At 40.0% G+C, this 19,578-nt stretch overlaps 1 protein-coding gene and 1 long non-coding RNA gene across 11 annotated transcripts in view; one reads left to right on the forward strand and one right to left on the reverse strand.

Annotated features, from left to right (window-relative positions):
* FBXL20 (F-box and leucine rich repeat protein 20) overlaps positions 1-14,740 on the reverse strand; it is a 100,656-nt gene extending 85,916 nt beyond the window's left edge. For 6 of the 7 annotated variants that reach the window (XR_013445070.1, XR_013445072.1, XM_078065670.1 and 3 more), the window contains exon 1: positions 14,607-14,740. Coding sequence is in view for 5 of the 7 variants with exons in the window: in XM_078065670.1 (XP_077921796.1) it covers positions 14,607-14,654 (48 nt within the window). In the remaining 2 variants the exon portion in view is untranslated. Of the gene's footprint in view, positions 1-13,761; positions 14,066-14,606 lie in introns of those variants that run through there. The other variant, XM_078065667.1, reaches the window with a different exon arrangement.
* LOC118527861 (uncharacterized) lies at positions 14,124-19,021 on the forward strand. Of its 4 annotated transcripts, none has more exons than XR_004913296.2 (3): positions 14,124-14,338; positions 15,318-15,419; positions 17,965-19,021. It is a non-coding gene; the product is annotated as an uncharacterized LOC118527861 (long non-coding RNA). The 4 variants fall into 4 exon arrangements; XR_004913295.2 differs by lacking the exon at positions 14,124-14,338 and adding an exon at positions 14,713-14,840; XR_013445073.1 differs by lacking the exon at positions 14,124-14,338 and having other exon boundaries at positions 15,000-15,419; positions 17,965-17,992; positions 18,430-19,021.
* The last annotated feature ends 557 nt before the right edge of the window (positions 19,022-19,578 follow it).

A 19,578-nucleotide genomic window follows, 5' to 3' on the forward strand; every position in this document is an offset into this window, starting at 1 on the left:
ACTGGCAATAAAAAATAGATGGAAGAAACAGAACCCAGTTCAAAAACAGACCTCTGAATTCATTTAATTAGTTTTATGTTACAAATGGCATTTCAAAACCAGTGGGGAGAAGATGAACTAAACCATGTTAGGACAACTGGGTATCCATATGGGGGAAAAGTTAATTTAGAACCCTATCTTACAGGGGCGCCTGGGTGGCTCAGTCGTTAAGCGTCTGCCTTCAGCTCAGGTCATGGTCCCAGGTCCTGGGATCGAGCCCCACATCGGGCTCTCTGCTTGGCGGGAAGCCTGCTTCTCCCTCTCCCACTCCCCCTGCTTGTGTTCCCTCTCTTGCTGTGTGTCTCTGTCAAATAAATAAAATCTTAAAAAAAAAAAAAAAAAAAAAAGAACCCTATCTTACAAAATAAACTTCAGGTAGATTAAAAACTTAGATTAAAAAAATTTTTAATGTGACAAAATATGGAAGAATATTTATAATCTTGGGATAAGGGACACCTTTTTTATATAAACACAAAAAGCAAATATAAGCAAAGAGACAATCCCACTCAATGAAAATCTTTGCAAATATTTAAGTAGACAAAGGGCTAGTATTCAATATCAGGAATGCCTAGGGGGATTAAAAAAAAAAGACAACCCAATTTTTAACACTTGACAAAGGATAAAATAGGCAATCTATGGAAGAAATAAAAGTGTTCAATATAAAACATCAAAGACAAAACAGGAAGACACTCAACTTCAGTAGTAATGACAAGAATACAAAATAAAGCAATAAAATATAATTTTTCCTCTGTCAACAAAAAATTTTAAAGTTGGGAAACATCATCATGTGTTAGTGAAGATATGAAGAAACAAGTTCACTCATATACTATGGGCCAAAACATAAATTTGGAAGGCAATCTGACAATATTTAATAAACCTAAAAAACAGATTCCCTATGACCCCAAAATCCTTCTCCTTGGTATTTGCCATAAAGGAACACTTGCACATACACACCAGAAGGCCTATATGGGTACTAGACCATTTGTCGCATTTTTGTTTACAATGCCAAGGAGAAAACCTAAAGGTCCATTAACAGCTAGCTTTATAAACTAGAATATTCATAGAATACTATGTAGCTGTTAAAAGAAATACATCTACAGATCTAATAGGACATACTATAGTTAAAATTACAGAATGACAGACACAGTATGAGACTCATTATGTAAACACAGAGAAAACTAATGCTATATAAAAGCATAATAAAAGGCGTGCCTGGGTGGCTCAGTCCGTTAAGCATCTGCCTTCGGCTCACTCATGATCTCAGGGTTCTGGGATCGAGCCCCACATCAGGCTCCCTGCTCAGTGGGGAGTCCACTTCTCCCTCTCCCTCTGCCCTCCCCATGTTTGAGCTCTCTCTCTCAAGTAAATAAATAAATAAAATCTTAAAAAAAAAGTGAGAAATAATGTAAACACCTTAGAAAATGATGTTTCTTTGTACTTTATATTAAAAACATTTTGATTATACTAAACCTACCTAATCTTTTATCTAGAAATGTTTGTTTGTTCATAAAATACTATATCCAAAATTGTTATTATTTTAACTCAACAGTAGCATATTGCTACTTTTCATCTTTAACAACACACTATGTGAAATTGAGTAAAATGCTGCCCGGACTTTGTAAGTCAAACCGAAGAACAAAACTTGCAAAAAGGCTTAATATGAAGCTTCATAAACTTATATTCAAAGGTTCTACAAATACTTATTAAACTGTTTTAATATCTCACTCCTAGTCTTCATGAAGAAGAATTATAGTAAAGAAGGTAATCAGATTAGTTTTACTAGACCATATGGATTATATACTAACAGCTTTTGGTCCAACTATAATTTACACAGGTACCTTGGTATTTTTTACACAGAGTATTTGTTCATGGCTGTTTAAAAGAGTTATTTAAGTTGGCTAGTAAGTACGGCTAATAAGCCAAAGTACAGGTTCTATTCCCATACTCTGCAATCCCCCCACACAATTAACTTTGCTCAATTCTTTTTTATTTATTTATTTATTTATTTGACAGAGAGAGACACAGCGAGAGAAGGAACACAAGCAAGGGGAGTGAGAGAGGGAGAAGCAGGCTTCCCGCTGAGGAGGGAGCAGGACCCTGGGATCATGACCCGAGCCCACCCAAGTGCCCCTAACTTTGCTCAATTCTATGGCCACAAACTCAAGTGTTAAATCAGTTCTAACCAACATCTCATAAATGCCTGTTATGGATCAAAAGAGGAATGAGGAATACATTGTCCAAAACAACTCATTCTTAGCATACACTAGAGACAAGTATAACAGACTTCAAGTCAACTGGATTAAAGTTCTGGCTTTTATACTTAGCTATTTAATGTTGGGAAAATAACAGCCTTTCAGAGCATCTGCTTTCTTATCTATAAAATAGCAGAGAAATATCCTCCATCTAACACACAAGATTTTTTTTAAGTTCAAATGAAATCATAAATAGGAACATGTTCTTTAATATGTAAAATGCTATGTTAGTTACTTGAGAAATTCAAATATCTCTCCTACTGAAGGGGGGGCGGTGAGCAGGATGCCCTATATATATGAGGGTCAGCATTATGCAGTCATTCATAAATTCCTTAACGAGACTTATTATTTATTGCCTGAAAAACAAATGGAGCACCAATGTATAACTACAAAATTTATAATGAATTCCTGGAACTACTGCTCAAAGAGTTACTTTCCTGTTACTTTTTCTAACCTTGTTCAATTTCTGTTTAAATCTCAGAGGAATGTCCGACTTTAGCAAGGAGCTGTTACTCTGATTAGCTCTACCATTAGTTGGTGTCACTGTTTTGTTTCCCTAAAGATGGGTCAGCAAACCCAAAGAAATTACTAAGAAAAACCTATCTTTTCCCTTGGTCCTCTCCTGTAAAAATGCAGAGAATGTCACAGAAAAGGATAAGTAATTCATACTTGCATTTTTAAGAGTTCACATGTGACAGTAAAGTGCTAATATTTTTAAAAGCAGGGTCAATGGGTTTTGTTTTCTTTTAAAAGCACTGTGAATGCTTTTCATGAAATTGGTTCTCCCATACCTCTAACACTGCATTTACCAGAACCCACTAATTATCTTTCTTACTAACTAGACTACAAACTCCCTGAAGCAGAGACAATGTTTTAGAGCGGCTTTGTACCTTTAACACCTATCAGTATCTGACACACAGATGGTAGTTACTTTTGAATAGTACTGAACTCCTACCAGCAGTGTACCTTGGTTTTCTATACTGAGATTTTTCTGAGCCTAGACAAGGTCAGATAAGCTTTCCTGAGCTCCCAGATGTTTTTTGTAGCTTGAGAGGCTGTATAGTGCGTTCTGGTTGTTTCACTGGTGAAACTGAATGTATCTGATCATGTAAAACATACAAGTTATAAAATAACTATTTTAGGTGCTGGACATTAGATACTGTATCTTGTTTCTAGGACTAAAACATCTATGATAGGATAGAAACCTGATAGGGCGCCTGGGTGGCTCAGTTGGTTAGGCGACTGCCTTCGGCTCAGGTCATGATCCTGGAGTCCCGGGATCGAGTCCCACATCGGGCTCCCTGCTCGGCAGGGAGTCTGCTTCTCCCTCTGACCCTCTCATGCTCTCTCTGTCTCATTCTCTCTCTCAAATAAATAAATAAAATATTAAAAAAAAAAAAAAAAAAGGATAGAAACCTGATAGAAGGCGTACTGATTGTAAGATGTCAAATTCATGGTATTTTAAATCTATTTCTCCATGGAGTTCAGGTTGCAAATACAAGCTACCTTTGTATCCCTTATCCCAGTATTTCTTTAACAGAAATTTACATCATTGTCTCTAAGGGAACTTCTGAAACTTGCATGCCAGATCCAACAGTTTTAAGGGGTCAGTATTGGGCAAAAACTTCACTGATGATTCTAATAGATTTTCAGGTTCTTCCTTATTCATTTCTACTATGTCATTCAGTTTCTATAAATGAAATTTAGTTTCACTTATTCCTCCTTAATAATGTCCACTTAACTCAGGGATTACTATTAGAAAGAGTTTTAGGTTTATCTTTTTTTTTAAACTGAGCTATAACTGACATACATCATATAAGGTTTCATCTTTAACATTAATCTAATTTGTATTAAGTTAGGGAAATACACATTGGAAATCTTATTTTAGAGGTCTAAAGACAAAGAGAGGTAAGTGGTTTCTCCGAGGGCTCAGTCTAAGTTCACAATAGTGCCAACAGTAGGTCTCTTGAGATCTTGACTCCTATTATTTGGCCAAACTTTTCTGTCTGGCCCAGAGACTGATGAGCTCAGATTAAATTTATGTCACTTAGGACCTATAATCCATATTTGAGGCATATAATCTAAATACAATTATTCTTTCTTTTGAGGCATATAATCTAAATACAATTATTCTTTCTTTTGAGGCATATAATCTAAATACAATTATTCTTTCTTAAGGAATTTTTGACCTCGGTGAAACTGCATTTTTTGTTGTTGTAGAGATCTAGGTTTGGGAAACTTCTTTTGTGTACCCATCAGCTGTGACTAAGAATACTATTAAGTCCCTTATCTTCCTGAAGTTACATTCATGAGAATATGTTAGGAAAGTTATAGAATTAAATAAATGTTTTAACTTATCGAAGGAGAATTCCAGAACAGGTCAGGTTTCTTTTCCACAAATGGGTTGCAGAAATAAGTTAGCATGTGATTTTTTTTCAACATGGGCTTCTTTACATGAAGGATGTGAACAATTTTCAAAAAACTAGTAAGGATGAGTGTGGGGAAAGGTTATTAGCAATGCAGAGTTCTTTTTCAAAAATGAATACATCTCTACTTGTCTGAGTTCAGTCATGCCATAGCTTTATTTTCCACAAATCAGGGAAGGAAGAATGACCGGTTTCTGGGTAAAAGCTGACTGATCTAGTGTTTTAAATGTCAACTTACAATTTAGTGCCAGATTCTCATCTTAGGAGGCATTTACCCACATTTGCCTAACCATGAATAGAATAACGGTTGCAGTATAAAACTCCAGACTAAAACACTGCTAAATTACTACTCTTCAACTACACAGATTAAAATTCATAGGTGTTCCTGTTTAATAAATCCAATATATAAAACTGAATCAGATGAATAACGAGGTAATTAGTTACATTCTTTCCTTTGGAATAGAATTTTTCCTTTAAATAGTAAATTCCTTTAAAACATTTAAAATAATGATTTATAAAAAGTCTAATTAAAAACACTTCTACTCCACAAAGTAATACGAGAGTCATCATTTACTGAGTGCTTATTGTGTGGTGGATTCCACAGAGTAATATAATAATAGGCATTATTTATTGAGCCCTTATTGTTCAGTAGACAACTTGCTAAGTGCTATGCAAACATTATAGAATTAAATCCCCACAATCCAGTGAAGTAGGCATTATACCCATTTTAGATATTGAAAATCTGAGATTCAGAGAGATTAAATAACTTGCCCAAGCTCACATAGATGGTAGGGGGCAAAGCCAGGGTTCAAACTCAGACTTCAGAGTTTGACTCAGAGCTCAGACAAAGCTAATGCTCTTAAATAGATTCTCTCCATATAAATATATAAATTCCATATACCCTAAGAAACTGAGTCACAGCACACTAAACTCCAGGATATCATACAATCATTATATCCGTTCTTCACTCCTTTGGCAAAGGTGTTCATTTGGACAGATATACACCAGTTTGTTTTTTCCTTCTTCAAGTGTCTACCTCCACTTCTATCATAATTCAGAGCAAAAACAAGCAGGAATCCAAAGGAGAATATGGGTTAAGATCACACAGACTGTTCTGTCTTTATTAGCAGTTGTAAGCAAAGAAATGTAAGAACACTGGCCATAAACTGAATAATCTCTAATCTGCAGCAAATTGGGGGATTTATTTATAGAGAATCACAGAATTTCTATGCTAGAAAGGAACTTACAATTGCAGTAATGGAGGTCCAGAAAAGACATATAGATACCAGTACACACATACACATTGCTATATACATATTATTATATATACATATAATGCATTTATAAAATATATGTATGTAGTACTTATTTCATAGTTCAAAACGGTATTATTTCCATTTGTAAAATCCTTAAGACATAGACTTAACACTTTCATCCTCTTTTTACTCAAATTAATTTCAAAATTAGAACATTAAAATATAGGGCGCCTGGGTGGCTCAGATGGTTAAGCGTCTGCCTTCGGCTCAGGTCATGATCCCAGAGTCCTGGGATCGAGTCCCGCATCAGGCTCCCTGCTCCTTGGGAGCCTGCTTCTCCCTCTGCCCCTCTCTCTGTCTCTCTCTGTCTCTCTCGGTCTCTCATGAATAAATAAAATCTTTAAAAAAAAAAAGAACATTAAAATATATAAATGATCTGGTTCAAAAAATAAGATGACAAAGAATGATTTAAAAACAAAACAAACAAAAATAACATGACAAAAAAAGGATTATATTCTAACAGAGAACTCTCGAAAACTTTGCAGCTACCATTTACAGTTAACATTAAATTGTTAATTTGCAGGCAACTGCAAATCCTTTCTTTTCTTTTTCTTCTCCCCACCCACCTTGAAAGAGGAGAAAAGAAAACAAAAAAACATAACAAAACTGGCTCTTTGTTGGTAAACTGCAATTCAGTATACACAGAATTGGGAATGACCTTCCCTGGGCCTGAACTGTCAATCAAGGGTTGCATATGCATAAGAATAGGTACTCTATATTTAAAAACCTGCCCTAATCTAGATATTTTACTATTTTCTTTTTGCCGGTCTTCCCTGCCACATAAATCACCTCATTCTGCAGATAGTAAAGCAAACTCGAAGCACCCAGAATAGCTATACCTAGGGCTTCTTCTTATTATTGCAAATTATAAGTAAAACTGAAAATGCTTTTCCATTTTTTACTTTTAAACAATTATGAAAATTATATCTGCCTGCATCCTCTATTTGATAAGGAAGTCACACTAACCAACAAATACCCTAATAGTTGGCATATCTGATTATATAAAATCAGGCAGGCATTTGAATTATTGCTAACTTTCAGCCCCATGTTGTTAGATATGATTTCTGTCTTAGCACCAAAGTAATGCATAAGATCAATCTGCAACTTGCTTTCATGGTATTCTATTACCTTTTTAGTTTTTACTAGAAATTCCTGGGACAGGGGCACCTGGGTGGCTCAGTTGTTAAGCGTCTGCCTTGGGCTCAGGTCATGATCCCAGGGTCCTGGGATCGAGCCCCACATCGGGCTCTCTGCTCCACGGGAAACCTGCTTCTCCCTCTCCCACTCCCCCTACTTGTGTTCCCTCTCTCGCTGTGTCTCTCTCTGTCAAATAAATAAATAAAATCTTAAAAAAAAAAAAAATTCCTGGGACAAAATTCAAGGGCAAAAATGGAAGAAGACATTGCCAATATATGTTTCATAATTGACTAAATTCTTGTCTACCATGATTTAATTGGTTTAACCTCATAGCAACTTAAGACACTGAGCAAAAAATTACATTTCCACCTGATTACAACTGTCAGATATGAGGCTTATTACATCCAAGAGAATATCATAAAATCAAATTAGAGGAAAAATGATTAGGGAATAGAGGTTACTTAACCTACTGCTATTAACTCATATGTGCTGAAAATGAATATCCAGCAAAGCCATTCTTTTAACAGAAAGTCTTCAAAAGCTAATGCAAATATGTTTTGGATTTATTTACATTTGAATACATACCTTCATTTTTAAAAGTTATATAATTAAGCAAGATGAATCAAGCACAAATACCACTGCACAGTTCAATACCACCACCTATTCTTAGTTGTTACTAAGTTAAAATCTTTTATCAAATGGGTCCAATGCACTAAGACATAAAACTGTAAGACCAAGTTGTATGCCTTCATTTTCCTGAGTCAATTTTCGGATACGGGTCTGATCTAAGAATCCATCAAGTCTGGAAGACCAAGTAGGAAAACAGTATAAAGACAACTACGCACAAGCAGCTAAATTTGGTCAGTTTAAGGGCATTCTTTCTTCTTCCTCCCTCCCTTGGATTTTCCTGGTGTAACGGAATATTTTATTTTGAACATCTAAAAATACCCTTCCAAAACCACAGTACTAGTTAAATTACCGAAAATTTTAATTCAGTTCCCAATCTGCCACCAGTTGGGAACCTGTAATCTAAGGGCTGGGAATGGAATCCCTGGCCTGTAACAAAAGTACTTAATAATTTGCAAGAAAAACATGACCAAGATTTGAAAAGAGACACTTGGGAGATAAAAATAGAAGGATTTCATTTTTTAAAATATTTTTATTTATTTGTCGGGGTGTGGGGGGAAGAGAGCATAAGCAGAGAGACTGGCAGGCAGAGGGAGAAGCAGACTCCCTGCTGAGCAAGGAGCCCATGTGGGACTCGATCCCAGGACCCTGGGATCATGACCCAAGCCAAAGGCAGACGCTTAACCAACTGAGCCACCTCGGTGTCCCCAGAATAGAAGGATTTTAGACATTAAGATTAAAAAGTGATATCAACACTAACAGCTAAAACTGACAAATGACCTAAAACATAAGAATATAAAAATTTAAAAGTGTAAATACTTCTAAACACTTCTAATACTGATTCAATGAATGAAAATCTTCGATGCAGAAACAGATTACAGCTAAGAAATAAGAATGCATGACTTAGGGGCGCCTGGGTGGCTCAGTTGGGTTAAGCGACTGCCTTCGGCTCAGGTCATGATCCTGGAGTCCCGGGATCGAGTCCCACATCGGGCTCCCTGCTCGGCAGGGAGTCTGCTTCTCCCTCTGACCCTCTCATGCTCTCTCTGTCTCATTCTCTCTCTCAAATAAATAAATAAAATCTTAAAAAAAAAAAAAAAAGAATGCATGACTTAAATATCAAGAACACACTTCGTAAAGTTTTTGCCAAATTAAAAAATTTTAACAATGGAAAACAATTTTCAATATGTAATGATTTATCTTGGGGCGCCTGGGTGGCTCAGTCGTTAAGCATCTGCCTTTGGCTCAGGTCATGATCTCAGGGTCCTGGGATCGAGCCCCACATCGGGCTCCCTGCTCGGCGAGAAGCCTGCTTCTCCCTCTCCCACTCCCCCTGCTTGTGTTCCCTCTCTCGCTGTGCCTCTCTCTGTCAAATAAATAAATAAAATCTTAAAAAAAAAAAAAATATGTAATGATTTATCTTATGTAGACTGCAGAAGGAAACATATGTTGATTTTTAAATAATGAGTTACTACAGTAAGTACATGATACAACATACCATGCTTCAAAAGGTAAAAGGGAGGGACACCTGGGTGGCTCAGTCAGTTAAGGGACTGTCTTAGGCTCAGGTCATGATCCCAGGGGCTTGGGATCGAGCCCCACATCGAGCCCCACATCGGGCTCCTTGCTCAGCAGGGAGGCTGCTTCTCCCTCTCCCTCTGCTGCTCCCCCTGCTTCTGCTCTCTCTCTCAAATAAATAAAATCTTTTTTAAAAAAGGGTAAGAAGGACCCATAATTATACAATAAACATCAATAACACTATTTAAAAAACACACAGATTGTCTGAATGGGCCCAAAAAGCCTAAACCTCTAATTTGGACCTTGTATAATATTAGATAACTGCTTTCAAACTAATCTCTAAAGTGTTAAATACAAAATCCCTTACTTTTACTAGTTCTCTTTCCCATTGCAAGGTTTTTCAAATAGAATGAAACAAATGGCTGTCAAACACTGGAAAAACGTATAACATTTTCCACGAGTACCAATTAGGAAAAGATGGTCATTTACTATGCCAAATGTAGAAGATAAAACCTTACAGGAGAAAAAAGGTAATTACTGCAGCCTTAGCAGTACTGTGCAACTCTGCCCACAAACTTTAACAATATTGGAGTTGCTGTTTTAGAAGAAACAGCCAAGGAAATGTGGTCCTCTGCTTTTATTTTAAAAATTACAGATTCAAAAAAAAATTGACAGATTCATAGGATTTTGGAACAAAAGGAACCGAAACAATTGATTCTAATTTCTTTGTTTTGCAAAGGAGGGAAATGACCAAACTGGAGAAAAACTGGAGAAATAAAAAGAAATGACCAAAGTTATAGTTAATTGGTGGCAAAAATCAAGATTAACTAACATTCAGTTCTTTCAACTCCCAATGCAGTATATTCTTTCTGCCATACCATATTTTATGATTTTTCTTATTTTGGACAAACTGACTTAATAAAATGAAGCAGGCAAGTAAGTATTACAATTTAATCTTACAGGCTGTAATATTATACATTTATCAAAGCAGCAGTGAGATGTAATGAGAAAACAATAATGAACAGGGATTCAAAGTATCCAAATTGGAACTTATCATTTCCTATGTGAATCTTAACATTCCCAGGCCCTGATTAAACTGTAAATAGTTATCTGTGATGTCGGTTAATGTTTTCACAATAGATAATGCTAGACTTTTTAATGAACCCAAATAAGACAGAAACGTCCCCCCAGTATCATCTTATGATGGAGCTACTAAGAGAATGATGAAATGGAGAGGCTTTACTGAAAAAAAATCTAAACTTAAGATTCAAGGGCTACCTTAGATTATTTATACATGTCTGTCACGAATCTCACCGAGTGTTAAGATAACACACATAGAGGCACCTGGGTGGCTCAGCTGATTAAGCATCCAACTCCTCATTCTAGCTCAGATCATGATCTCAGGGTTGTGAGATTGGGTCCTGAGTGAAGCTCCACACTGGGCATGGAGCCTGCTCCTGCTTAAGATTTTCTCTCTCTCCCTCTGCCCCTACCCCCTCTAAAAATTTTTTAAAAAGGTAACACACTATTATAGTACTTCAAATGAAGAACAACTTCATTCTTGATAGCAAAGACAAAATAAAATATACTGGATGAAGAAATTTAGGAAAGTTCTTGCCCACACATTTTATGGGCTTTTATGCTATGTTATGCTAAAAACAGAGCAGAATAACAGAGTGAAGTTAAAAAAAAAAAAAAAAAAAAGGCAGGTTGGAATCTTGGCTCCGCCACTTACTAGCTGTGCAACTTGAGCACTTCTTAAGCCCTAGCTTTCCTCAACTGTAAAACAGAATTGTGAGAATTAGAAGTAACTGAGGTAAAACATCTAGCTCAGTGCCTGGCATGCAGGATTCAGTAACAATTATTAAGTCTGCAAGGAAATTATCAAAATTTGCCACAAAACAATGTATACTGTAAGTAATGTAATAAAAAGTATTTAGATGAAGAATTTCAACTGAGAGACACATTAATCAGCACTCATTATATTAGCTTATAAGGGTTATTTTTGTGGAAAGTTAATGTCAAAGTGATACAGCAAAGAACAACAATATTTTCATCATCTCTGTATCTCTTTAACTCTTTTACCCAACTATCATCTACTTTGGCTATTCTACAGGATGCTACATATCTGGCTAACAAGTACTCTACTCCCTTTATTTTAACTTTAAATTTTTTTCTACAGCTCCAGATCTGAGCATGAGATTTAAAGTATGTGGCCTGAAGTTACAACATCCAAAAGCATAATGCACATAATATTCCTTATAATGAATGAACTATAGAAAGATAAACTTTAGTTACCTTCCACCCAGAAAAAAAATGTGACCAAGAAAAAGAAAACAATTATTTCACTTTCTGTATTAACCATAATTTGACATGACTTATTATTTGCTACAAAAATTTCCTCCCCTCACAAAAATTCTCAGGGATTGGCTATCTACTTACAATCATAAAATTATCAGTCCTTTAAAAACCATTCTGTAATTTTGAGAATTAAAAAAATAACTTGATGTAAATATTTTCGACATGAAAAGACTGCTTTATTTTGTCTACATGTTTTATCCATTGAAACTAAATATTTAAAATGTTTTCAATGAATTAGCAGTAAGTTTACTACTTCATAAGAGACCTAACAGTTTATTGTTTTACTACTTGTAAATTAGGTCAGTAAAGAGGTAAATGGGGGAAAAAAAAAAAAAAGAGGTAAATGACTTTAAGAAATACTCAGATAATTAAACTCATTAACATATATCATTTCCAAACTTTCCCATTTGCGTTCTGGCATGGAACCCCCTTCTTATCATAAAAGACTAAAATATTTATAAACCAAAAGCTAATCATGAATACTGTAGAAGGAGGGTTTTTTAATCCCCTCTTATTCTTTATCTTATCAGACACCTTTAGAAAGCTTCAACTGGTTTAGTTCAAGGTAAATAAATATACTTAACAAGGCAATAAACTTTATTATGATACACTACTACAGGTAAACTACAAATTAAAATATAAGATAATTACAAAAACAGGATGTAGCAATGCAATTTTAAAACACATACTACAAAAGAACTCCTTCCAACAGTATCTCAATCTACAAGAAAATAGCAAAATGATAAAGAGCAGACTTCAACGGCAAAAGGCTATCCCCCACTCAGATCTTAAGTATTTGGGTTTCTCTTTCAAGATTCCTGTTAACTGCTAAAAGTCCACTCAGTAATTTTAATGACGGTCTGGACTTTACAGTACAGTAGTACTAAATATGAAACCATCCTAAATTAAGCTTATTGGATCTCTCTACTTTAAGGCAACCTAAAGTTCTGTCAAACACCAAATCATATCTACTATATTTTCTTCCTATGATTAAGTTAAATATGAAAACTCTGAAGAGATCAATTTCTCGATTTTCTCCATTCCTCACCTCCAACAGTAATACCGTAGAGTTCTGAATTTAAACTTCTCCCCAACACTTGCTACCTAGATCTTTGTGGATAAATTAAAGTATTTTCCCCATAAGCATAAAAAGAAACCAAGAAATAGACTAAACTGAAGAAAGACCCTTAGGTAACAATTTCACCCTGGGCACCTAGTGGACAAGTTTCCTGAAACTTTTGTCTCACTGTCTTACCCCCTCAGTAAACCTTGGGGTATATTACCACACTACTGCAATTCATCCGTAGTTAGAATACTTCACTTCCCAAAGGAATCACTTCCTTAACACGGTGACTACTCACTGAAGACGCTTTCAGGTGTTTTCCTGTCTCCTCATCCATTCCTCAATTCCATTAGCTATAAACCTTTCTCGCCAGAGGAGAAAAAGTTGTTAAAGAGTGGATTTTCTGAAGTCTCGACCGTACACATCTAAGAGTTCCCAGAAACAATGAACTACAAAAGTACAGACTAAACGGGAAAGAAGAGGAAGTATCAGAACAATACCCACACCAAACAGCACCGAAAACTCGTGGTCGTCTCTATCATCCCAGTCTAGCACCTCCACTTCCCTAGTTTAACCAAGGTCTCTCAAACACAGAGAAATGGCCCCCTGGCCCATAATGTCCCTCTCGCTTCATGAAGAAGGTGGCAGAAAGAAAAGAAGCCAGCTCCGGTTGATCGGAGCTGTGATGCTTTTTCTGCCGGGTGGAGGGAGAGAAGCCAAGGATTGTGTAAAGAATGGAAAGCTGAGTGATACTGGGGGGAGGGGGGAATTAGGGCGCCAGAGTAATCCCTTGCCCGGGCCCGCTGGTGGAACAGGCTGGAGGCGACCAGCCCTGAGGACTACGGAAGCTGGGCTGCACCGGGCTTTCAGGTCGCGAGAAAGGGGAAAGAAGTCTGGCAGCCCCAGCGGTCGGTGGGTGACGGCGCCAGGCAAGGGAGGAGGCTCCGTGCCGAGCGAAATTTTCGGGGCATAAGAGCGGGAATCGCCTTGCTCACGCCGCCCCAGCTCCCCCAGGCTCACACCTCAAACCTGCTCTTGGTCACTCCGTTCACGTCCCTCCTCATGGGGCCGGCGGGTGCGGCCGGGGCCGGGCGCTGCAGCGTGCGGAGTGCAAAAACTGGGGGCCCGGGGCAGGCCCCGGAGTTCCGGGACCGGGAGGAGGTAGAGGAGCGGCGGGCAGGGGCCGTCAGCGGGGAGGGGAAACCTCTCGGCTCCGGCGGGGCCTCCTCCACCTCCCGCAGAGCCGGCGGCAGCGACGACTGCTCGTCGCTAGCTCTTCTCTCCCCTCAGCCTCAACTTCAACCCAAAACAAAAACACTCCCCACCTGCCAGCAACGCCGCTCCTCATTGGGCAGAGCCGCCCGGGCCTCGGAACGGCGTGGGGAGGGGAGGAGGAGGAGCGCGCGGCGGCGGCGGCGGCGGCGGCGGCGGCTGCGGCGGCGGCGCGGGACCACCCCTCCCCCACTCCCGGGCGCAGCCCGCGAAGGTCCGCCCGGGAGCAGCCGGAGCGCGGCGGCGGCGGCGGCGGCGCGAGCCCGCTCTTGCCTCCGAGGCACGCAAGCCCACCGCGAGGAGAGGCAGGGAAGTGCCTATCTGTCTGTGTGTATTTGTGTATGGGAGGGGCTGTGGGGAGGGTGTGAGTGCGCGCGTGCTCGCGGACTCGCGAGTGAGGAAAGCAGGACAACTGCACACAGTACCAGAGCCCATCTAATCCCCTTCGCCGGCAAACAGCACGCACCCACCCAGCAAGCACTTGAGCTTTCTGTCAAGCCCTCCCAGCCCCCTAGTCTTGTCGCTTCTTCCCCGGTAGCCTGTGCAGCCACACATGTCCTTCCCGGCCACCCAACTCCTTTTCCCTATCACTCACTGTCGCCTTGAACCCAAAGTGCAGCAGGCGGTCCCTGCTCGGAGCCATTTTCCTCCTCTTTCTGGTTGTCTCTAGATTGAGGCAGTGCTGCCGCCGCCGCCGCCGTCGTTGCTGTCGCTGCCGCCGCCTCCCCCGCCCCCGTGGATTGCATTACCGAGTGTTGCAGGGAGGCCTGGGGGGCCGCGGCAGGGCGTGGGTCTCCCTGTGCATGGATCAGGAGGACGGGAGGAGGGGGTAATTGCGCTACCCTCTGCTCCAGGAATATGCAGCAAGGCCGCACCTCGCGCCTTGGGGTCAGGGGGTGCAGCGCAGGAGCTGGGCGACCATTCCTTTTAGCTGGGGGAGGGGCGCGCTTTGGTGGTTTGGGGGGGGGGCCGTGCGAGGCTGAAGTGCCTTTGGCTTCCCCCGCCCCTCCGCCACCAGACTGCTGCTGGCGCCCAATGGGCTCTAGTGCCTGCCCGTCCTCCAATCAGGGCTCTGCTTGGTGAGAACCTGATCCTGACGCCACTTTGGCGGGAGAAACAAGCGTGTCTTAACTAGTAGGCGGGGGCGCTGGCTCAGTGGAAATTACATTCATCTGACTCCTTGGCTCCTTCCATAGAAGCTAGTTTGTGTCATTATATTATTATACTTTAGCAACACCAGCCCTCAGGGTCTTGAAATTTATTATCGAATTTCCATGGACGAAGGAATAAGTTTACCCTCTTTTAGAGCGACAAACTACAGAATCGTGTACCCAAGATGAAATATTAGAAACTGTATCATAAATTCCAGCAGTCCTGGCAGGATCACTGCCCCTAATCGTATTCCAAAGTAAGTATGTTTGTCTTCATACCTCTTTTAATTCATTTTAGTGACTGGCTTGTTACGAATCTGATTTAAGAGAGATTACTGGGGTACCTGGCTGGCTGAGTTGGTGAAGCCTACCACTCTTGATATCGGGGTTGTAGGTTCAAGCCCCGTTGGGTGTAGAGATTACTTAAAATATTTATAAAAGAGAGAGGAGCTTACTTAAGAGCAACTTGTGCTGGAGATTTTTTTTTTTTTTAATAGGCATATTCTGGGGTGCCTGGGTGTCTCATTCGGTTAAGCATCCAACTCTTTCCCCTCCGGTCATGATCTCAAGGTGTGAGATCCAGCCCCTGCTTGGGCTCCCAGCTGGGCGTGGAGCCTGCTTGAGAGTCTCTCTCCCTCTGGCCCTCCCCTCCCGCCAGCCCAACCCCTGCTCCTGCTCTTTAAAAAAAAAAAAAAAAAAACAGTAAAAATTATAAAAATAAAATAGGCATATTTAAGCTGGAAGCTTTATTACCCAACTCTTCAAGCACCTTTTTTTCTTAAACTTTCTCGTGTTTGTCTTAGAAACAAAGGACGGAACCTAGCTTCAGAAATTCATTCTCAGGCCCACAAACCCAGGTCTAGATGTTATATTCTGTCTGCTACTTCTAATGTTATTTCACTTCAGCCATATAAACACAGCTTTTTAGTCGTATCTGATCTAAGAGCAGTTTTCTCCCAACTATTGATGAATTTGGTGACTAAGACCTGCAAAAGATAGTAAAACTGGCTCAAGCAGATAAATCAAATGAAGCAAACTTTCACAGGTCTTTTACCAGGTTTCAGTTATCCTTTATGGTTAACCTATTTTGAGTAATACTCAGGGAAGACTTTTATTTCCTGATTGAATTTTTTCTGATTGGTGGACTTTTAAAAAGCTGAATAGGGGTTCTCTGGGTGGCCCAGTCGGTTGCACTGCTGACTCTTAATTTTGCTGATTCTTGATTGGCTCAGGTCATGATCTCAGGGTTGAGCCACCCCTGCAGGTCCCGCTCAGCAGGGAGTCTGCTTGTCCCTCTCTCCCTGCCCCTCCCCCCACCCCCTCTCTAAAAAGAAATAAAATCCTTTTTTTTTTTTAAAGATTTTATTTATTTATTTGACAGAGAGAGACACAGCGAGAGAAGGAACACAAGCAGGGGGAGTGGGAGAGGGAGAAGCAGGCTTCCCGCGGAGCAGAGAGCCCGCCGATGCGGGGCTCGATCCCAGGACCCTAGGATCAGGACCTGAGCCGAGGGCAGACGCTTAACGACTGAGCCACCCAGGCGCCCCATAAAATCCTTTTTAAAAAAAGCTGAATAAGTGAAAATTACTCAAAGGTTAAAAATTTACTACACAAAGGCATAATACTTTTTATCAAAGAAATTTATTTGCATGTAAATAAACAGGTTCTTTTGTAATGTTTCGGGGGGAAAAATCCCAGATTTTGTCTACTTTCAAAAAAATGAAAAACCCCAAAGTATTTACAGAACGGCCATACGCACAGAAAATCAAATTTGAAAGATTTTTTTAGAAAAGACCCTCCCCAACTGCTCCTGATGTACATTTCTAAAACACAAAATTTATAAAGCTCAGCTTTTACAGCTGAGCATGTTTCCCAACCTAGCTCCGAGATGTTAGGTACTTCCTACCCCTCAAAAAACTAACTCATGGGTAGAAATAAGGGGGTAGAGGGATTGAAAAGGGAAAAAAGGGAGGGGGGAGAAAATGAGATTGCCCAGGGATTGTGAAAGTTTCCTATACTGTCATCTGCTTTAAGTGACTTGACTGGATACTGTATGACTCACTGGCTCCCTTGAAAGGGTTGCTTCTGAGAATTCATGCTATTGTTGCACTACATTTTCAGACCTAGGCCTTAAGGAAAATCTTTCCGAGAGTCACTAACCTCAAGGCCAGTTTTGGCAATTATATCCTGCTTCATTTCTCCCCCGTTTATAAAATACCTGTTTTAAAACACATGGATTTTGAACCTGAAATCTTCATGTACATCAGAGCAGGTTTTGACCAAGAACCCCTAACATGAAGCCAAAAGACAGAAGAGGAATCAGGTCAAACTAAGAATACATAAGACACCAGCAGCAGAAGACAGGTAGAAGTTGACTTCATGTCCTTGCAGTCTTTTGAAACAGAAGAATGAGTACACCTAGACAGGAGGGAGGTGTCCCAGGCTTGGTTTATTCTGCCTCTTCTCCTCCACCCTGTGGAGAAATGCAGTGCTCCCTGGTTCTCAGGCAGGGTGAAGCAGGTTAGCCCCGGCTCCCTGTTAAGCAAGTTCAGATGCTGGGTCAGTGTGTGGGGTGTGCCCATCGACAATTCAGGGGCTTATCCTTCATCCAGATCCTAACTCGGGATTCTTTGATCTGGGATGAAGACAGAAAGAGAGAAAAAGCTTCCCAGTTTACTCATTTTGGAATCTGTTGGCTCTGCTTGGGGAAGCTGAGCCCCTGATATGTAGTACATTCCCCATAAGATTTTCCCCACCCAGAACAAACTTAAAAACCACGTAACATTTTTTTTTTCTCTGCAGAAACCAATGGGATAGGATTCAAAACTAGGTGAGAAACTTGTGAGAAATCCAACCTGGTTATATGTCTGAGAGGCTGCTACTGTGTCAGCATCACAAGATAAAGCACTCTGGTATCACCTTGCCCATGTCCTCCTTAGTGTCACCCAAGACATTTGACTCTGATACGGTAACCGATAACTTTTCTTGCTCCACTTTGCAATGTTTCGTTTCCTACTTCTTATTACCTTGGGACACAAAAGTGGCAGAGTTGTTGAGAGCTGATGACCAGAAAAGGGAGAACACTAGAGGAAATCAGAGACAGTCAGGAAAGAACGCCAAAGCTGATTTTCCAACTCTATGCTAACTCCAACCTGCAGAAAGAGCTGAATATAGAAATCTTCTTCAATATCTGATGAAGTCACTTCCATTTATCACACACACACACAAATGAATCACCTGGCTTTTTTTTTTTTTTTTTTAATCCAGAAGAGTTGTGCTGGGGACTGTGCCCCGTCCTGCTGATACAGATCCTGAATGGAATCATCAGGAATGGCACAGTGCAGGTGTCAAAATCAAAGTAAGGCCGCAGAATTTTGAGAGGACCCTCCAAATACTGAGAACTTGTGTTGCACTCAAATGGTCTCCTGGATTTCTATATTTATGAGAAGGGCTTCTTATTGATGTCCCCCAGAATCCAGACTCAGACCTATTCCTCCAAAAAGGTCCAATTGGGTTGCTACATAGTAGCAAGGGTTTATCTTCATGCCCACCTAGCATTCCAGGCCCCCATTACTTCAAGTGAGCTTGAAATTGTTTTAAGTGAACTATGGCTGCAAATTTTTTACTGTTTTATCTAAGGGAGCATACAGTGGAGCGACTGAAGTCTGGACTCCTTCTCCATGTGATGCAGAGAAACAAGGAGCCCAGCTCTCAGGAATGGCATCAGTTCTCCTACAAACAAAATGCTGGGATGTGGACTTTTGGCACATTGTGGAAATAGGAGAACTATTAATTCTGTAATGGTTTTCATGCCACTGGGTCAGGGAGGCTGTACATTAAAACTTACTGCATCTGAAAACATGTTTACATCCCAAAAAGCCAGCCCAGCCTTTATTAAAGGACAAAGAGACTATAAATCAGTACCTCCACAGGGAGGTAACTCCTAATATTCCTATGATGTCTGAACCCTATGATAAACCTCCTAAAACAAAAATACCATTTTGGTTTTTCTACTTAACTCCAAAGGTGGACTCTGACTAATCTGCTTGGGCTTAATGCTACAGTACCAGCACAAGCTACAGGCTCCCTACCACCAAATAAGCCTTGCTCTTCCACCTCCCATCACTTTGAACCCTGAACCTTATAGAATTAGAAACACTGTGTAAAGACAAACAGATAAAGGGTTAAAATATTACAAATAAATAGCTAAAATTATCTTCCCTCCCCCAATCACTCCTAAGAAACAGACACCAAACATTACTTAAGTGTCCAAAATGACCAAAGTCCTTCATTTGTCCATGCCTCAAATGGACAACTATCCAAACAAAGTGAACAACCTTCATGCAAATGCATCAAGGAATGTATTGCTTTTTCATTTGCTGCCCAGCCCTTCAAATACATGCACTAAAATGAGTT

Source organism: Halichoerus grypus, chromosome 2, assembly GCF_964656455.1.
Source record: "Halichoerus grypus chromosome 2, mHalGry1.hap1.1, whole genome shotgun sequence".
In the NCBI taxonomy this organism is placed as follows: Eukaryota; Metazoa; Chordata; class Mammalia; order Carnivora; family Phocidae; genus Halichoerus; species Halichoerus grypus.